General features: G+C 39.3%; 2 protein-coding genes across 10 annotated transcripts in view; one reads left to right on the top strand and one right to left on the bottom strand.

The window, feature by feature from the left end:
• adcy7 (adenylate cyclase 7) overlaps nucleotides 1-14984 on the top strand; it is a 94657-nt gene extending 79673 nt beyond the window's left edge. For 2 of the 4 annotated variants that reach the window (XM_061765547.1, XM_061765550.1), the window contains 13 exons: nucleotides 859-928; nucleotides 1010-1107; nucleotides 1183-1267; nucleotides 4208-4345; nucleotides 4449-4559; nucleotides 7452-7648; nucleotides 8995-9106; nucleotides 9194-9352; nucleotides 9586-9732; nucleotides 9837-9944; nucleotides 11505-11619; nucleotides 13206-13330; nucleotides 14504-14984. In XM_061765547.1, the coding sequence (XP_061621531.1) occupies nucleotides 859-928; nucleotides 1010-1107; nucleotides 1183-1267; nucleotides 4208-4345; nucleotides 4449-4559; nucleotides 7452-7648; nucleotides 8995-9106; nucleotides 9194-9352; nucleotides 9586-9732; nucleotides 9837-9944; nucleotides 11505-11619; nucleotides 13206-13330; nucleotides 14504-14650 (1612 nt within the window). In that variant the 3' untranslated portion in view covers nucleotides 14651-14984. Of the gene's footprint in view, nucleotides 1-858; nucleotides 929-1009; nucleotides 1108-1182; nucleotides 1268-4207; nucleotides 4346-4448; nucleotides 4560-7451; nucleotides 7649-8994; nucleotides 9107-9193; nucleotides 9386-9585; nucleotides 9733-9836; nucleotides 9945-11504; nucleotides 11628-13205; nucleotides 13331-14503 lie in introns of those variants that run through there. The other 2 variants (XR_009787374.1, XM_061765548.1) reach the window with 2 other exon arrangements.
• A 1048-nt stretch (nucleotides 14985-16032) lies between these two features.
• The window catches only part of brd7 (bromodomain containing 7), a 17058-nt gene continuing 12805 nt past the window's right edge, over nucleotides 16033-20285 (bottom strand). For all 6 annotated transcript variants that reach the window (XM_061765556.1, XM_061765552.1, XM_061765555.1 and 3 more), the window contains 3 exons: nucleotides 20120-20257; nucleotides 18366-18497; nucleotides 16033-16184 (listed from right to left, as the gene is read on the bottom strand). In XM_061765556.1, the coding sequence (XP_061621540.1) occupies nucleotides 16114-16184; nucleotides 18366-18497; nucleotides 20120-20257 (341 nt within the window). In that variant the 3' untranslated portion in view covers nucleotides 16033-16113. The remainder of the gene's footprint in view (nucleotides 16185-18365; nucleotides 18498-20119; nucleotides 20258-20285) is intronic.

Here is a 20285-nt window from a genome sequence, read left to right on the forward strand (position 1 = left end):
GGTATATTGTCATTGTACGTTATCGTCGACATTGTAGCCAGTACAGTTTTCTTACTCGTGTGGACTGGTCTGAGCCGCCATTCGGAACCTGACAACTGTGAGGCAAATATTTTGTAATGCTACATGTTTAGTTAACTATTTATTTATTTAAATTAATCATTTTAAATGTATATGTTTTTTTAATTTTAATACATTTGCTCAGTTCATAAAAATTATTATTTCTGTATAATCAATTTAATTATAATATTTTTATAAAATAAATAAACTTTACTTGATGTATATTTTAAACTTTGATAATGAAATAAGTTCTCATTTTAATTATTGTAATTATAATTAACCAATCATTTGACCTACATATTTTTTAAATGTTAGTTTATTTAATAATAAATAAATAATTTTAATTGTAAAATCAATGATCAAGTTAATTATAATACATTACCCAATTTAAAAAATAAAATAAATAAAACATTGATAAATGCATGTGTAAAACAGTTTATTTGGACTCATTTCTCATATCTAGCCAGAAATTACACCAAGCCAGCCATTTTTTATTTTAGTAATTATTTTTAATTACATTAAAAAATATCAAAAAATTATTTAATGAGAGCGAAACAATTATAAAAAAAAAATACTGAATGTTAATTAACCCATTTTAGGAAAAAATAACAAAATAATGCAACAAAAGGAGTCAGGATAATGTAAAGGCTCGGTAGGCCTGATTAAAGAATATTTAGTTTGGCTCACAACTGGTCTAGAAGCTCCACTATATTATTTTACACACAAGATCATGCTGCTTTTAGATGGCAGATGCTCCAGTTAATGCGACAATCTGTTTTTCTTCATCTCCTTCCTTCCAAGACAATGGTACAAGTCTGAGGAGAGTGGCAGTTTAGCCATATGGTTTCCAAAGAAAGACCTAGAAAAACAGGTAAGTTGAACAAAAAAACTACCACGTTGTCTTAATTTTGGTTCCCATTCAAATGTGCGCTCATTGTCTCCTTGTCAAAAGTACCGAGCCTTGGATTTGCCCATGTTCAAGCACTACGTGGGCTGCGCGGCCATTATCTTCCTCTGCATCTTTTCCATCCAGATGTTAGTCACCAGGGAGTGAGTATGAGCAGCAATGACAAAAGTGCAGAAAATGGAGGTTGACTGACGACCGGTTGCTTTGATCACTTTCAGTCGGCAGATACTCGGAGTGACGTTCGCGGTGTTGGCGTGTATCCTGCTGCTGACACTGGCCATCTGTTTTGCAGCTCAAATACAGGTCAGTGTGGAAAGCCGCCTGGTTTCACATACCTGTACATTTTTTAGAATAATGATAATAACTTTGATTCATATAGAGACCCAATGCTTAAAAAAATCAATCATAAAAAAACTAAATAAAATGGTTTTTTTCCAAATACATGTTTTTTAAAATGAAATGTATCTATTTTTTTATGTCAAATAAAATGAACTTTACAGCAACTTCTCAAGCCAAACTGGACACCAGGTCAGCAATTCAATGTTGAAATAAAGTAAATAAAACACAGAATCTAATTTTTTTTAATAAAATACAATTTTTACCAACCTATCTAGCCATCAATGACACCAAGTCAGACATGTGATGATAAACAAAAATTAAAACGCAATTGAATAAATTCAGTATATACAGTAAAAACAATATTTTCAAATAGTTACCCTAACTTTATAGCAATCTCTCAGGCAAAAAAGGATGTAAGATCAGCGCTTCAATTTTACACAAAAATGAAAACTAATTAAAGAAATTCAGTGTATAAAATAAATATATTCTCAAACCAAAAATAAAATATACTTTATAGCCAACTCTCAAACCGAAACGGACGCCAGGTGTTTCTCTCCAATGTTAAACATACTGTAAGGTAAATTAAATCTACATTTTTAAAAATAAGTAGCATTAACTTTATAGAAACCTCAAGCCAAAATGGACGCCAAGGGGGTATTCCAGCAAGCAGGTTACATGAAAACTTGGAGGAAGTTGACCCTGAGATGATGGAAAGCATGATCCTTCCGTTCCAAAGAGTTGAGAGAGAGGAATTCCGACTCAGTTACCGCGGTAACTGACTCCGTGAACGATGCTCGATCCTGACGTTTTACGTGTCTGTTCCCACCTGAAGCAAACGCAGCTTGTTTGTTTCTCAACAATCCCATTGAGAATGAGGCACAACTACATCTAAAATGATATGCTGGTATTCCCAAACTAATTTCTGATCAAAAACGATTGCTTTTCATACTCGGACAACACTGGATATTTGCTGACGTCAGTGCAAATTTTGTGCAATAATGTGTCAGCTGGTGAGAAAAGTCACTGTCACGGACGGGGAAACGGCCGTTATCATGTAAGAAAAGTACTTCCACAGGATTGCAAGTGATTGATGTAGAAATATTTTATGTAAATACAGTATTTTGTTTTATCAAATCATGACCCGATGAGCAATCATCAAGAATCAGAAATATTTTTTGCATTGTTTGTATTCATTTCTCTTAGAGTTGGTTGATTGATTGACTATTAATACAATTGAATACATATACATTTCATAATGATTTGTTAATTTTTAATAAATTGGTTAAGTTAGCTTAATTTTAAATAATTAAGTGAGAAATAATTTTATTTGTAAAAGAACCCATTTTACATTTTTATTATTACTGTATATTCATTCATGTAATTAAATCATTGGTTAATTGATTTATAGTTGATAAAAGAATTTTGATTTTGTGTTTTATTAACATTACTAAAATAATTTTAGATATACATTTAAAATTTTAAAACTAAAATAATTACTTCATTAATAATCGCTTATATAATTTGAAATATTTAAAATGTGAATGAATAATTTTATTGGTTAGAAATTGTTCGTTTATTCAGAAAAGCGCTACACCGCCTGAAGATAGCTGGGATAGGCTCCAGTAGCCCGCGACCCTAGTGTAGATAAGGGGTAAAGAAAATGGATGGATTGATGTTCTGGACCTGAGTGATCCTGGTTTTTGAGTTCAGGAGAGGTCAAGTCAGAAGTCAGGTTTAGACGAAGAGCATTTTGAACCTGCTTGCTGGAATACCTCTCTTGGTCAGCCATTCAATGTTAGACAAAAATAATACTTTTTTTTTTTTTAATATATAACTGAAGTGGACATAAACTTCATAGCAACATCTTTATCCAAAATAACAGGTCACCACTCAATTGTAAGGCAGGCACCTGAATGAGTTTCTCATTCAACACCTCCAGTCCTCACTGGCTTGAGAATTAAGTAGTGCTAACCGCAATGCCAAACACCCAGGCTAACAGCATTTCGGCCAGCACGACTTAAGACTGCCGAAGACCGTGAGCTGGTATTCATTTAACGTAATAAAACGTGTCTGTTTCAATAGTAACCAATGTTATCAACTTACCTTTGAAGATGCAGAGGTATGATGAAGACGTAAAATAAACCGTAATTCCAGCAGACAGTCAGTGAACATTGCTTGACTTGACCGGAAGTTGAGGTTGACATGTATTTATTTTATTTTATTTTAACTTTACTGAATCACATGCTGCGTGCATAGATCCTGAGCAAAGGATGTGAGGTCGCAGGTCGGGCGCTGTAGTGTTGCACCCCAACCTTGGCCCTCTCTCTTGCATTATAAAAGGAGCTACTGTACATGTCAAACTTTTAACGAGACTCAATGGGTAAAGGTACATGCGCCCTAGACATCGCTAATGTGCCCGAGTGCATCACTCATCAGACAACGCAAAAGCGAGTGAAACAACTTGCCACAATACTAGCAGCATACTATTTATCCTGCTTATCTAAAAATCTAAAAATATACTGTATTTTGAAATATTTTTATTTTACTATCAATATTAACAAAAAATTTTGCCTTTAAGGAAAGTAATGTGGTGACCAGCATCAGTGGTCCATCCTAGCGCCCTCCATCGACCAGCTGCCATATTCCTCAAGAAGGATTTGCAGAATTTTCTTAACACTTATTATTTAATAATAAACGTTCAAAATCTTTGCAGTACACAGATATGGAGTGCCCAATGACTGGGTTTTGCCTTGACCCCCCCCCCCCCCCCCCCCCAAATGACAAAATGCTCCCCTGCTTTCTATCCTTGACCGGAATAGTCAACCCTCACACATCATGTATGACAATGAATGTCAGATGTCTTCTTCTCAACCATCACTTCTTTGCCTGTGTGTGTATATGTAGCGCATGTTTCCAGAGAAACTGTCAAGCTGGCAGTGGCTGGCGATGGTCTCTGAGGCCGTGGTGAAGAAGCCTTGTGTGCGCCTCCCCCTGGCCGCCGTCACCACCGCCGTCATAGTTCTCTTGGCAGTCTTCAACCTGGTGAACAAGAAGTCCCTCTTATTTACAATTAAAAAAAAAAAAAAAAAGGCATCTTCCTCTTTGGCTTATTTCAGTTTTCCATCCTCTATCTTTTATTACACAGTGCTTCGTCCAGACACATTTTCGACAATGTTCCAGTGGTGACGTTCACACCCAGGGTCACGCAAATGATTCCCAGCGACTGGGATTACAGGGAGGACTCTTCTATTTGCCTGTGAGAGAAGCCTCTCTATGACTATAATGGGAGTAAAAGTTTGACCGTCTACTTGTAAAAATTCCTTTATTTTTAATTGGGGAAAAAAAGAAATGTAACGGGAAAAAAATATTTTTAAAATGTACAGTGTGTATATATATATATATATATATATATATATATATATACACAGTTGAATAGTCTTGGTTAACACAGCCTCACTGCTCAGTAGCATAAGAGTGAAACAGTCAAGCAACCAAATTATAAAAAAATAAAAATTCTTATATTATTGTTCCATTCATCCATTTTCTTGCACTTATCCAGGGTTGGGTCGCGGTGGTAAAAGCTGAAGCAAGGAAGCCCAGACTTCCCTCTCCCCAGCCACTTTGTCCAACTCTTCTGGGGGGATCCCGAGGCGTTCCCTGGCCAACCGGGAGACATAGTCTCTCCAGTGTATCCCGGGTCATCCCCGGGGCCTTCTCATCTCACGGTGGGATGTGCCCGGAGCACCTCAACAGGAAGGTGTCCTAACAAGATGGCTGAGCCACCTCATCTGGCTCCTCTCAATGCAGAGGAGCAGCGGCTCTATTCTGAGCCTCTCCCGGTTGACCGAGCTTCTCACCCTACTACCTCTAAGGAAGGTCGGAGGAAACTCATTTTGGCCGTTTGTATTCACGATCTTGTTTTTCTGTCAAGTCCCACAGCCTGTGACCATAGGTGAGGGTAAGAACGTAGATCGACTGGTAAATCGAGAGCTTCGCCTTCTGGCTCAGCTTCTTCACCACAGCAGACTAATACAGAGTCCGCATCACTGCAGACGCTGCACCAATCTCCCTGTTGATCTCCAGCTCCATTCTTCCCTCACTTGTAAACAAGACCCCGAGACACATGAACTCCTCCGCTTGGGGTAGAATCTCTTTCCCAACCCGGAAAGAGCACTCCACCCTTTTCCGACCGAGTACCTTGGCCTCCGATACGGAGGGACTGATTCTCTTCCGAACCTCTCCAGTGAGAGTTGATCCACAAAGCACATGGAGACTGGTTGGGCATACCTCCGTGCACCCTCGATAACTCTGCTGAGGGTATACAGATGGTCCACTGTTCCACAGACAGGACGAAAACCACACAGCTCCTGAATCTGAGATTCAACTTCCTGACGGATCCTCCTCTCCAGAACCCCCAGACCAATAAACCTTAACAGGGACGCCGAGGAGTGGGATTCCCCCTATTGTTGGAACACACTCTCTGGTCCCCCCTTCTTAAAAAGGGGGACCACTACCCCGGTCTGCCAATCCAGAGGCACTGTCCCCGATATCCATGTGATGTTGTAGAGGCGTGTCAACCAGGACAGCCCCACAACATCCAGAGCCTTCAGGAAGTCCAGGTGGCTCTCATCCACACCCGGGGCCTTGCCACCGAGGAGCTTTTTAACCACCTCTGTGACCTCAACTCCAGTGATAGGAGAGCCTGCCTCAGAGTCTCCATGCGCTGCTTCCTTATGGGAAGACGTTTCGGTAGAATTGAGGTCTTCTTGTACCTGTATCTATTCGGAACTTATCAACCTCGCACACCAGTTCGGGCTCCTTCTCTGCCAGAGAAGTGACATTCCACATCCCTAGAGCCAGCCGGAGAGCAGACCGCCAAGGTCCCCCGCCTTCGGCCGCCACCCAGCTCATTTTCTATCCGACCCCCTTGGCCCTTCCAACAGGTGGTGGTGCCCATGGGGAGGGGGACCCACCATGCCTCTTTGGGCTGTGCCCGACTGGGCCCCATGGGTGCAGTCCGGGCCACCGGGCGCTCTCTATCGAACTCCACCTCCTTGATCTGTAATTGAAATGAGTTTTTCCTCTGTTGTCCAGGTTTTTTTAAATGTTTCTTTTCTTTTTATACTACACTTTATTAGGGAGCATAATTCCACAACAGTTTTTTTTCTCAATTAAATATCTAAATTTAAAGGATTTAAATTATTTAGGATTGAAATTATTTTTATTTTCAACAGACGTACTAAAGTATCACCTTTTCATACTAAATAGAGTAAGTACACCGGATTATTTATTTTATTAGTAATCAAATTTGTATAATTTAAGTCAGTTTGTGTTATTATTTTTGAGGATTGAAATTAGTTTTTCGATACAATTGTGAAGGTATTTTCTGTCATTCTAAATGTATTGGACTTATTTAGCTCATTTGAAATCTTTGTTTTAAATTACTTTTTCAACAGATTTTTTTTTATTGCAATGCATGTTTATGCAACCAGTAACTTGATTTTTTTTATACACCAAATTTAAATCATTTTATTAGGAAATTTAAATTGGCTTTTTAACAGAATTCTGCAGGTATTGTTTCACATTTTATTTTATGTTGCACCAGGTTTTTGATTTCCCAATTTTCTTAAGGATTTAATTTTGTTTTTTGCACACAAATTGTTTTAAAAAAATATATATTTTTGATCTAATTGTTCAGGTATTTTTTAATTGAATTCTTGAACATGAGAAAATGCAAACAGACAAAATTTGAACAAAATTAGAAAAAAATTAATCCAAAGTTAAATTATAAATATTGAAAAAGGAGTTGGAACTAAGTAAAACTGATTATTTTTTTTTCATTTTGCCTTTTATTTGGTTTCATGGGGATGTCGACCTTTTAGATCTACTGTTTATGCTAATTGTTCTAAATTAACTGAATTATGTGCATAACCAAGAGATATGTTAAAACCAAGGGCAATTTAACCAAAGCAATATGATCAAGGTCTTATTCAAAAGGCAAAAAGCAGATTTTCTGCCATTTTCATGAATGGATTAAGTCACCACTATTACCTGTGAAGGTTCATTCTTGGCGTTAAACGTGTACTTGTTGTACTAGAAATGCAGTAGGAATGACTTAAAATGATCACTATTATGGTTTCCCCTGCAGTACTCTGTTTACTGCTGCATCCTGTCCCTGATCGCTTGCGGCGTGTTCCTGCGGGTCAGCTTGGAGCTCAAAGTGCTCTTCCTCACCCTGGCGTCCAGCGCGTACTACATCATCATCCTCAGCACCAACAGCCAGCTCTTTGTGGCCTACGCCGACGTCCTTCACGCTCAGATTACCGGAGAGGGCAACTGCAGCAGGTGGGACTCAAGATGACGATAAGGTCGTAAAAAAGCCGACAGTCTCAGGTCACATAAGAGGGATTTAGACCTATTCGTTTGCATAGTAATAGAGTTTCTCAAGCTTTATTTTGACGGATTGTTGGTCAATCGGACAAGCTTTAAAAGCCTTATGTCGGACATGTTCAAATAAGCCCATATTAAAAAGCGCGTAAAAATTAATAAGTTCTTTGATGCGACAAATCAAATTAAAACTACCAAGAACACTGACTAATTAAGAAAAAATAAATCCCTCTCTCAGAAATGCAACTCGTAGTAAGCGTAATTATCTCAGTTCATAGACACTACATTGCTAACCAAATTAGCAGCGCCTACCAAAGCATGTCAAGGTCTCCCAGGTGAATTGACATTTTAGACCAAGTTTCTTGTGGTTAAAAAAAATAAATAATACAAATTAAAAAGTAATCTATTAAAAAAAAATCATTGAAAAATAAGGAAAAATGAAAATTGTTATAATTAAGAATAATTAAGAAACAAAACACAAAAATAAGAGATATAAGAATGTCCATCCATCCATTTTCTGAGCCGCTTCTCCTCACTAGGGTCGCGGGCGTGCTGGAGCCTATCCCAGCTGTCATCGGGCAGGAGGCGAGGTACACCCTGAACTGGTTGCCAGCCAATCACAGGGCACATAGGAACAAACAGCCATTCACACTCACAGTCATGCCTACGGGCAATTTAGAGTCTCCAATTCATGCATATAAAGACGTGAAAAAGTGAAAAATGTAAAAATATAAAAATAACAAAAAATAAAAATTGGAATTAAAAATAAAATGACTGTTTACATAAACATAACAAAACAACAAAAATGGGGAAAATATACCTTATTACCAAGCAATATAAGAGAATGAGTAAAAATGAAAAAATAATTAAAATCAACTTACAAATTATTTTTAAAATATAAATAGATTTTTTCAAAGGGGAAAATGAAGTAGAGTATGAGAAAAACGTATAACACACAAAGATTTTTTAATGAAAATGCATAAAAACTAAGAGTATGCATAAAATGCATAAAAACTAAGAGTAAAAAAAATATGAAAATCTAAAGTAGGATTAATTAAAGCAATAAATACAAATTTAAACGTAACAAAAAAGAAAAAGTGGGCTCGTGCCTCCTAACTAAGCCTTGTTGCATGAACGAGTGAAGCCTGCTCGGATGAGAGGCGAAACGTCTTCTGAGACAGAACAGTCCAGTTGCGATCGATGGAATACCCTGAGAATTGAATTGACCTGGATGAATGAGAATATTAACAGCCATAAGAAGGAGTAGTAAAAAGTGTATGAGTGACACCGTTTGTTTCATGCAGCCTAGCGGACAAGTCCATGGTGAGGCTGGTGGGCCTGGTGAAGCACCCCCAGGTGATGAGCTGCATCTATATCACATTGTTCCTGGTGACCATGCTCATCATCTCACAGCAGGTGCTCGCCTACTCTGCTCTTAAATTGCACTCATCATCATCATCAATGTTACCAAACCATTCTTGGTTGTGTGTCCATCTGTCTCAGAACGAGTCGTGCTTCCGCCAGGACTTCCTGCTCAAGTACAAAAACCACACGGAGCAGGATGAGATCGAGACCCGGGAGAACCTAAACCGCCTGCTTCTGGAGAACGTGCTGCCCGCCCACGTGGCCTCGCTCTTTGTTGGCGAGAACAAGAAAAACGAGGTGTGACTTGGGTCAATTCCTAACAGACAGCAGGTTTGTGTAAGGGGCTACGAAGCCCGCACACCTATTCAGCGCAATTAGATATCACTAAACTTTTCCTCTTTGCTATTGCCGGTAGCCCTTCTGTGATGGCATTACGCAAGCGCGCGCGCGCACACACAAACAAAGCAAAACACCCTCATGAAGTCAGATGCACAGTGCACTGAAATCTCCTTTTTTCCGCCCCTTAACAGGACCTCTACTACAAGTCGTACGACTGCGTGTGCGTGATGTTTGCCTCGGTGCCTGACTTCAAAGAGTTCTACACCGAGTGCGACATCAACAAGGAGGGCCTGGAGTGCCTGAGGCTCCTCAACGAGATCATTGCCGACTTCGACGAGGTTCGCCAACGGCGTACCGCCGTCCCTCAGCATCCATGCGTACGGTAAATGAACACGCAATTAAATAATCGCCTGACGGGACGATCCCGTTGTTCTCCCGACAGCTGCTGTCAAAGCCCAAGTTCAGCGGCGTGGAGAAGATCAAGACCATCGGTAGCACGTACATGGCGGCGGCGGGCCTCAGCGGACCGCCCGGTCAGGAGAACAATCAGGTGGAGTGGCTGAAGAGGGCGTCAGGGGTCCCGTTTACACACACAGTGGAGGAACTGCTACATAAAGAATACAATATAGTATAGGTGAAAAAAAAAAGTTACAAAAATAAACAAATCCAATAATAAAATTCAAAATGAGAAATACAAGGGAAGCTGAAGCAACGAAAAGTAAGGGCAAATAGATAAAAGACAAAAATAAGAAAAAGAAAAAGAATAATTAAAAATACATAAATACAAGTGAAAGAACAGAAATACAATTTCAAAAGTAAAATCTGAGAAAATGACAAATAAAAAAATGAGAAATGATGAAGAACAATTTAGGAAAAACTAATGAATAAATAAAAATAAGAAAAAAGGAACAAATTACAAATAAATAAAAAGAGAAATTAATAATCAAATAAGACAAAATTAGTAAACAAAAAATGTAATTTGAAACAATTGGAAAAATAAAACCAATCAGAATAAAAAATTGAAAATAAGACAAAAATAAGAAAAACTAGGATAGATAAAAGTATGAAAAATTGCAATAAAACAAAAAGTTAACTGCTAGACTTTACACCAATCTGATCGGCTTGATCGGTATCGGCCGATAATTAGCATTTTATGCTGATCGGCTGACCGGCTTTAATGTCATAATTTGCCCCAAAAGGCATTTACTCCGCGTCGCCGTCGTGTACAGTATATTTGAATCTAAAAGCTAGTTTTATTTTAATTAATTTTTTTATTGTCGCATGTCTTTTGACGTCATTTACGATCACTGGGCTTTGTCAAATCAAACGCGACCGGATAAACCCGTTGCCAACAACAATAGATCACGTGTGTATTGTGTTGGTCAAAAAAGAACAAATTGGGGGAAAACGTCTGGCGGTGGTGGTCACCGGTGCTAGGAGAAGACGTTCGTTCAAGGATTGCTTGAGGTATGTTCAAGTACTTTTAATACGATACGGCTCACAAGCAGCCAACAAAACGTTATGCAGCCTAATAAGCTAGTGCTAGTACTAACGGTTGTACGTAAACATGCCAGCGTTCTGTTGAATCATTCTCTAAGGTCTTGGTGTGTGTGACGTCATTTAATTACAGTAAGTTAGCACCCATTATTTCTGTCATGTTGTAATGTTGGTTTGACCTGACTGATTAGAATATGTGACCTGAGGAGACTATATGTTTGAAGATACCCAGTATACAGTGCACAAGTATATACAGTAAATGAACAAGTCATTTAAATAGACACATTGCTCCATCTTGTGATATGATCGGTTATCGTTTTTTTAAAACTCGCAGATCGGCCCCAAAAATCCTGATCGTGTAAAGCTTATTAACTCCGAATAAAACTAGAATCAAGTAAAACTACTCACCCTCTGAAGAAAACACTTGACAGACATTTAATGAAGAGATATCGTCACCCGGTGGCACTTTACAGTTACTCTTGTAGCATTCGCAAACACTTCTGATGGAATTAATTTCTGTATGTAATTTTTGAGAACTTTTGAGAGATATTTGTCCAGAACATTTTGGTTCTGGCATTCCTTCGTCATGCTGATCGCGCCCGTGCGGTTTCAGGACCGGGAGCGTCAGCAGGCGCAGATCGGCATCATGGTGGAGTTTGCGGTCGCGCTCGTCAGCAAGTTGGACGGCATCAACCGACATTCCTTCAACAGCTTCAAGTTGCGCGTGGGTGAGTGTGTGCGTATCTAGACAACTCAAACCTCAGAGAGAGAGAGCGAGAGAGAGAGTGAGTGTGTGTGTGTGTGTGTGTGCGGACAGCAAAGCTTATGTCATCTTACTTGGCAATATTGCTAAGCTCCCGTGACTTCCACACTGCCGAATTTCATCATCACTTTACAATTCGGCACTTGATTTGTTTTCCTTTCACACGGTCTGTAAAAGCCATCATTTAACTGCCTTTTTTCCTGTACAGTTGTTCTGTATTAACAGCACCAATTCAGAATTAGGGTACTAAGTCAGCGGCACGGTTGACGACTGGTTAGAGCGTCAGCCTCACAGTTCTGAGGACCCGGGTTCAATCCCCGGCCCCGCCTGTGTGGAGTTTGCATGTTCTCCCCGTGCCTGTGTGGGTTTTCTCCGGGTACTCCGGTTTCCTCCCACATACCAAAAACATGCATGAATTGGAGACTCTAAATTGCCCGTAGGCATGACTGTGAGTGCGAATGGTTGTTTGTTCCTATGTGCCCTGTGATTGGCTGGCAACCAGTTCAGGGTGTACCCTGCCTTCTGCCTGATGACGGCTGGGATAGGCTCCAGCACGCCCGCGACCCTAGTGAGGAGAAGCGGCTCAGAAAATGGATGGGTATTAAGTCAACCGGACAAGTTTCCAACTTGTGAGGTAGTATTAAAAGCCACTTTACACTGACTGTAAACGCCACCATTTTTTTATTTAGTGTAGCTGTTCTGTAAAAATGGCTTCAACACACAATCGGGGGACGAAGGCCACGTCGTCTGAGTTAGTGTCAGAAGATTGAAAAATGTGCATTTTTCTTCCTTTTTCTGTGTAGACAGACATACAGAGCCGATCCTGCAATTGTTGGCTTTCTGAAGTAGTAGCCCTTAAACGCAGACGGTAATTTTCACTTTTTCTGTAGCTGCCCTACATAAACGGCACCAACACGGAATTGCAGTATAAAGTCAACGCGATGACTTTCTGTCTTCTGAGGTGATATCCGAAGCCCCTTTCAACAATAAGAAATTTCATAGAAGCACAGCACTAAACATTTAGGAATTACAGCCATTTTATGAAATGTGCTTACATCCTAAGTGCACCCTGGATATGTCTATATTTTTTAAATTCTGCCCCCTTTGAATATTTAGCAACATGCAACTTGGTAGGCATGTCTCTCATGAGTACACGTGCAAGAAAGCCTTGAAGCCATGACAAGACACAGAAAGTCTGCCATTTTAAGGAACTAGATGAAGAGGTTTTGTCTGAGTCCTTCCAAATTTGAAACGTGTATACCAGTGGTCCCCAACCCCCGGTCCGCGGAGCAGTAGCGGTCCATCAGGCATTTGTTACCGGGTCGCATAGAAGGAATGACCAATGAATGAAGGGGGGGGTGGGGGGGGGGAATGCCTACTCTAAAACTGGTCGACGGTGCAAAAAAGGTTGGGGACCACTGACGTATACTAGACATTGCATATCATTTGAGTTTTGGTCGTTGCTTGTGACCGGAGCATGGCGGCAGTTTTTGCAGATCTGTTCATCGTGGTGAATGCGAACGTTTTCTTTGTTTCATTGTGTAACCGCAGGTATTAACCACGGTCCCGTGATCGCCGGCGTGATCGGCGCCAGGAAGCCTCAGTACGACATCTGGGGCAACACGGTCAACGTGGCCAGCAGGATGGAGAGCACCGGCCAGCTGGGAAAGATACAAGTATGACCAAGATCAACTCTTTTGTTACCGCCACATTTCAGTCAATTGTGGACGCCTGACGAAAGTGAAAATGGTAGTAAAAGTTACCCACGAAGCCATATTGTCTCTGGTGAAAGTTTATAAAACAATCAGTCGCAAAATGCACACTGCAGAGTTGGCTGCTGGTGTTGATGTTCAGCTCGCCATCTGCGTGTGTCTTTAAAAAGTCAATCCATCGCTTTTATTTCCCTATTCTATTAAAGAAATGTCACCGAGCTGTCCTGTAAATCGAGGCATCCAACGAAGACTAATTTCTGGGGTGTAGGCATCATTAGCTTGCTAACTGCACGCCGGAGTGGTAAATGGGGGGGGGGGGGCATTTGTTATGGAAGCTAAGCACAGCTAACTCACAACTGAGCAGCCAAACCAAATTACATCACTTTGTTCTTATATAGTGGGGGAGGGAAGTCACGCTAGAAAGCATACACTCCAGCCCCGTGATGTTACGGGGCTGTGTTTTAGCCCTGCACACAAAATCGGGAAAATTCAAATGGTGAAAAATCTGTTCATTTCCCGTAACTTACTGGGTATACTCGTCACGTGTAAAAAGAAGGTAACTGTAATCTATTACAAAAAAACATTTTAAATAAATAAACAGTCCACCTCATAACGTGTATGTTGATGCTGGAGTCTTACTGCTTTTAATGTAAATCTGCTCATTCACATACTGTAACTTCTTGGCTATCTTTTTCAACTTTAATACCAGTGCAAAAATAAGGTAACCACATTAAAACTGTTGACTTGTTTTTATCTGGACTTTCATAGCAACACACCTGGTGACACTGAAGTCTGCTTTTAATGTGAATATTCTTACTTCATGTCCCTTCCTGGGTATCTTCTTCATAATTGTCAAGTGTAAAAAGAAGAGAAAATGGCCCACCTTAACTTGCACGTATGCTGACGTTGGAGTCTTGCTGCTTTCATGCGAAGCCGCTCACTTCACGCAACTACCTGTGCATCGTCTCAATTGTCAGACTATTGTAAAAATGAGTTACCACTGTAAAATATATATTTTTAAAAGGATTATAGAGTCTATGTTAAAAATTAAACTTATGTTGACTGTTGACTCACACCACAAGTGTCATTAAAAAAAAAAGCAAATTTTGAATTAATGGTCTGCGTGTTGACTGGCAGGTGACGGAGGAGACATCTGACGTGCTGCACAGGCTGGGATACTTGTGCGAGTGTCGCGGCTTCATCAGTGTGAAAGGCAAAGGCGAGCTCAAGACCTTCTTTGTGTGCACAGACACGAGCAAGCAGCAAGGCATGGGCCTCAGTTGAGGCCAGGAGATCACGCTCGGAAAATGTAACGCTTGCTTGTAGGCGCGAGCCCAGTGTTTACATGCCCACCACCCAAAGAGTGACTGAAATACAGATGTGGTCCTGCGGGGTGTGCTGGAAATAAAGGAACTACAGTGTGTCGCTGCGCTGGATGCGATCATGATGAACTTCGCTTCAAACAAACTGGAAAAGGCCGAAAAACTCAATCTTCAAACAAAAATGGCCAACTATCTGCGGGTTTTACAGTACCGTACATTTTCTTCATTGATTTTGGTGTGTCCTGTCATCAACATCCAAAAATATGTTGCCTTGATCCATGTTTGTAAAATTTGGTGAAATTTTGTTTAAAAAAAAAAAAAAAAAAAAAAAAAAAGTTGATTTAGGTTCGTGAATAATAATAAAAAAGTGATAAAAGGGGACTTTGCAGATAATGTAGTGGTACAGTTGCCTGACTGACTGCGGGGCCCCATGGGTTCAGGTGTTTTTGTGACTGTTAATGATCTGTCTTAGATGTGCCCTGTGATTGACTGGGCTAGTCTGCCTTTCGCCAAAATCAGCTGGAATCGGATCCAGCTCCCGCAACACTTAACAGGATAAGTATTATAAAATTGATTGATAATAGGGCCCCTTTTTGTCAGTTTATTATTCTGGTACTGCCTCCAAATTATACCATGTTCTGCACACATTAGTGCATTTAGTGTCGCCCATGTGTCAAGGATACCTGCTTGCGATTGGGGCTCGTTTGGGTAAATTCTCTAGGGGGAGTCGTTCAAAGTGCAAGTCCTGCCACAAAATGGGTGTGTCAAATCAAAATAGATAATTTGTTAAATTCCAGGCATGGGTCTTTGAGACATTTCCACCCAAATTTAATGTCAATTTTGGGGACTTGTGAATACGCACATTTCCACCAGGTTGCATTTACTTGTTAAAATATATTATGGCCCTTGGAGGACGTGATGGGGAAAAACACCCGTCACTTTTGTACTTTGACCATGAAAAGAAAAAGTATTGTACTAACACCATTTTGTGTCCGATAAAACAACAATGGATTCTGTCTGTGGATCATTTTGTCAGCTTTGTTACTGTGTAATGAGCAAGTGTTATGGTTTGATGGGGGTAGTATTTTTAGTGGGACAATCTGTATATCTGTGTCGTTAACAAGCATGTAGTTCTTTCCAGAGTGTCCTCATCATGCCTGCTACTTGCTTACCTGTGAGGCATGTTGCTTCTTGAGCAGGACTGACTCATGTTATGTGGCCATACAGCGCCACCATCTTGTCTCTATCTTGTGTGAGGATATTCTAAATAACACTGTTGTATATTTGGCCTTTTCTTGCGTGTGAACAAAATGTCCTGAATAAATTATTCACAATAAGCATATGGTTTGTTAATTTAAAAAGTTTATCAAATGTCACATAGTGAGGATTTTTTTTTTGTACCAAAAAAAAAAAGGCTTTATGTTGTTAAACTGCAGCAATGGGCGGAGCATCCTGACAACTTGGCATGGTGTCCATTGGTTCCGCCGTCTCCCGCACTGAAACATGAAAGGACATTTGGTCAGCATAAAGTAAAACTACTCCCCATTTGAAGCCTCCTGACACACACTTAATGGAGAGTCATTCTGTTTATAATTAGCATTAGCATCTGTTTGGTAAAATTTCTTTGTAGTTGCTCATTGTACCCAGTAGCCAGACCCTCCATTTTTGTTCGATGGTTATTGTTACAATTTTGCCATCAAAAAACAAAAATCCAAAGAAAAAGCAAACCACACTCGTTTGGAGTACGTCCCACGTCTGAGACGCGCAAAAATTAGCCGGAACGCATAAAGTACGATCAAGTTGCGTCTTCTGACGCAGAGCTATGGCTTAGCACTCTGGTGTGGTGCTGGAAATACGGCATATGATTTTTAAAAAATTTTTGGGGGACGAGACAGGACTCTACAGTACGACGAACACGCATATGTGCCCTAATTTATGAATGGTGTGACAAAAAATAAAATTAAAATATGGAGGGTGCGTTCAGGTGCCCAGACATTTGAGGACATGACATAACATTTCCGGGACTTGAAAGTCAACACACCATGGGTTATCATCGTGGTCTCTAACCCAATCAGAGATAGTGAAGAGCGGGGACCCTCCGTCTGATTGGCTTCTTCAATGAAAATGCTAAGCTTTGATTTACTTTTTCTTGCTTTATTTCTGAAGTGACATTAAAAAGACCTGTCACAAATACTGTAAGAATTTGCATCCAGGATTGCTGCAATTAGTAATCGATAACTCTACTGACAATTCTATCGGAGTAGTCAAGTATACGGATAAAATATATTTTTGCTTGGTTAAAGAGCAATTATGAATACACAAAATAAAATGAGACATTCACTTTATCCTCTTTTAGATGATCAACAGTATTTTTCTTAAATTCACATTGTGCATATTAGCAGGAAACTGCATTTTCCTGTCTCCAAACATTTCTAGTGAGGCAATTTCAAACACAAATATAAATAGATTTCACTTTAAACTTGGTATTTCTTGTATTAAAAACATAAGGCATTAATTTAAAAAAAGAGGAACACAAGTTTGTCATCTTGTTATAAAGGTACAATCTTATCCAACTATGGTATCTCAGTCGGAAAACTAGGGGGCACTATGTAAAATATTACGTCAAAAAGAGGCGAAGAAAAGGACACGAAGAAGAATGTAGTTTCATCTTGGAATAGATTCTTGCTGTGTGCTGATCGATTGGTAAATGAAGTGAATAAAAAAAGAAATACCGTACAAGACTGATTCTTGAGAACACTACACTAACTGAACCAGACGAATATAAAAAAAAAAGCCCAGACAGCGCAGTCGGCCCGCCGTGTAACTATTTGCGTGATAGCGCACAACGCGAGCTGCTAATGCTGACCTAAACAAGCATACGTGACATCAAACCGCACGATTCCAACAATGCAATAATAAACATCCTTATTGTTACGTTTAACTTTGTCGTTTCTGCGTAAACCGTGGTTCTTGGAATGTATACCCTTTATTTAGCTGTCACATTTATTGTTGACTTATGTTGTACTGTTTTTTTTTTTAAATGAAACCATCACTTTAATGTGTGAAAGAATGACCTCTTGCTCATTTCCTCCACCAGTGTGTGTATAATGATTCAAATGTGTATTCCTAGTTACACATACAGTTGTAAATAGAGAAAGCTCAGAAGTGTTCGTTTTTCATTGCTTGGTCAAAGTAGCAAGTCTTTCCAAGTCACTGCTGTTCAAGTACGAGTCAAGTTGCAAGTCTTTCAACATATTGTCAAGTCAATTTGATAGTCATCAAATTTATGACTTGAGTCTCACGAGAGTCCACACCTGACAGACACACGGGAAACTTGCTTATTAACTACAACCACAGCAGTAGACGTTATTCAGCCAGTAGCTGACTACAGACATTGAGCACACAGCACAAGCGAATGTATTCGATCAACAGGTGAAGGGCAGTCTTCAACAGACATGCCTGTAGCCTGAGGGCGGCTCTTATTTTTCATGATTTCAGAGCCTTATTTTACATACATGGTGATTTTTTTATTTTTTTCATTTATTCGTTCAAATTTGGCAGGCTTTTTAAAAACACTCCTCTGTGCTGTGTCAAATTTACAAGACATATTTTTGGCCTCTTTGGTTCAACTTTAAGTTCTGCTCTGAAGGAATCAGAAATGAGATGCAACTATTCACCTGTGGTGAGGTCTATGAGGGCCTCCAGAGGGAGCGCGATGCCCATGGCCTTCCTGATGGCCCAAATGCTGCTGATGTCACGTGGGGCCACTCGGCCCGTCAGCGCGGCCAGGTTGCCCGTCACCCTCTCAGCTGCAGACAAATTAGATGTAAAAATACATTTACATAATTAACTGTACAGTAATCCCTGCTATATCTTTTCTGTTAAATATTTTTGGTGTAAATACTTTTATAATGCATTAAAGTGTTTACAGCATGTAAAAGATATTTTAAGACATTTCTAGAACACATTTTTTAATTTGCATTGTATTATTATTATTTATTATATATATTTTAATTATGATTATTATGTACTTGTTTTACATTCTATGCATGTATTTTGTGGTTGGGTTTACAATTTGTTTAAAAGTGTGTTTTAATAGGTTTAAATGTGTTTAACGCAAGGGTGTCAAATTCAATGTAGTTCGGGGGCCACAGACAACCTAATTTGATGTCAAGGGGGCCACTGCAAAGCAATAGTACATTAGGAAAAACTCTCTCTTTAGGGAACTATAATTTTTGCCCTAATATTAAGAACCTCAGATTTCTTGAGAAAAATTTGATTCACCTTCAGTTTATCATCTACCTGCATGCCTCATACTTGACCACAATGATTGTAAATAAAGGCACAAACAGGGTTCCCTAGACATTTGAGATATCAAAATTCCATACCTTTTCCAGAGCTCTCTGTAAAGAATTAAAATAATTTGTGACATTTGACAGTGTCTCGGCGTTTCAATCGCCTACTTTGTTTTTTTCCTCACATTGATTTAAATTCTACAGAGTAACCTCTTCAGCCACTTGTCTCATTTTTCCTCTCAATTCCTCAGCAACATCCCAGTCAAAGGTGTAAATGATTTAATCACTCATTATTGTTTTAAATTTGTTAATTTCTGTCCTTTGAGTACTTCCCATTTATTTACAGTGTCCATGTTTGTTCGTATAATCTAATGGCTAAGAGTGCTGCTCATTAATTTGGAACAACATCATGATTTTTTTTTGGAAAGGAACTACTTGAGACGTTCGAAGAATAAGCCAATCAAGTATTCACCAAGGTATAATACTATGTGCTCTCACACAAACATTATATCTGCATTTCCAAGCAGCTTTATAAAAAAAAAAAAAAAAAAAAAAAAAAAAAAAAGATCTATTTATTTAGATTATATTTTTTGTACAAAATTGAGCTTTGAAACATTAATATTTTTTTCCATACAATAGTTTCCATTTTCCACACTTTTCCAGACCTTGAAATTGATTAAATCAAATTCCATACTTTTCCATACTTTGTGGGAATCCTGCACAAAACTTAAGGTCACTGGTATATGGAACTAAAAAAATATAGTATTGCACTTTAGAATTAAAATCAACTTAAGATCCAGGAATTATTTTCACTCCATTTTCTACATGAGCATAATAATTCTCAAAATTCTACCCTCCACCACCACAATGCATTTTTTTTTTTTACTTCTGAAATCATTTAATCTCCTAGGAGACCGTTTTTTGCCGAAATGCCATGTTTGACATCCCTGATTTAAAGCATGCGGGAGGTATATTCTGAGTCTTAAACTATTAAAAATATAAAAATAAAATAAGGTCTCTCACAAATTTTCACATCACGGATGAGTTAATGTAACTTCCACAATAAACAGGGGATCCTGATTTATTTGTACTCTAAAATGTATTTAAAACATAAAATATATATATATTTTTTTTACCCAGCTCTAGTTCCTTGGTGCTCGGCGCCAGCAGGCAAATCATGTTGGGTGGCTGTTTGGTGCTCAGACGCTCCCTCTGCGCCTCCTGCAGCTCCCGCAGGAGCCGCGTGGTCTCGTCCAGTTTCTGCTGCACATCGGCTGCCACAAAGACATGCACACAATCAAT

Source organism: Phyllopteryx taeniolatus, chromosome 2 (genome assembly GCF_024500385.1).
Source record: "Phyllopteryx taeniolatus isolate TA_2022b chromosome 2, UOR_Ptae_1.2, whole genome shotgun sequence".
Classification (NCBI taxonomy): domain Eukaryota; kingdom Metazoa; phylum Chordata; class Actinopteri; order Syngnathiformes; family Syngnathidae; genus Phyllopteryx; species Phyllopteryx taeniolatus.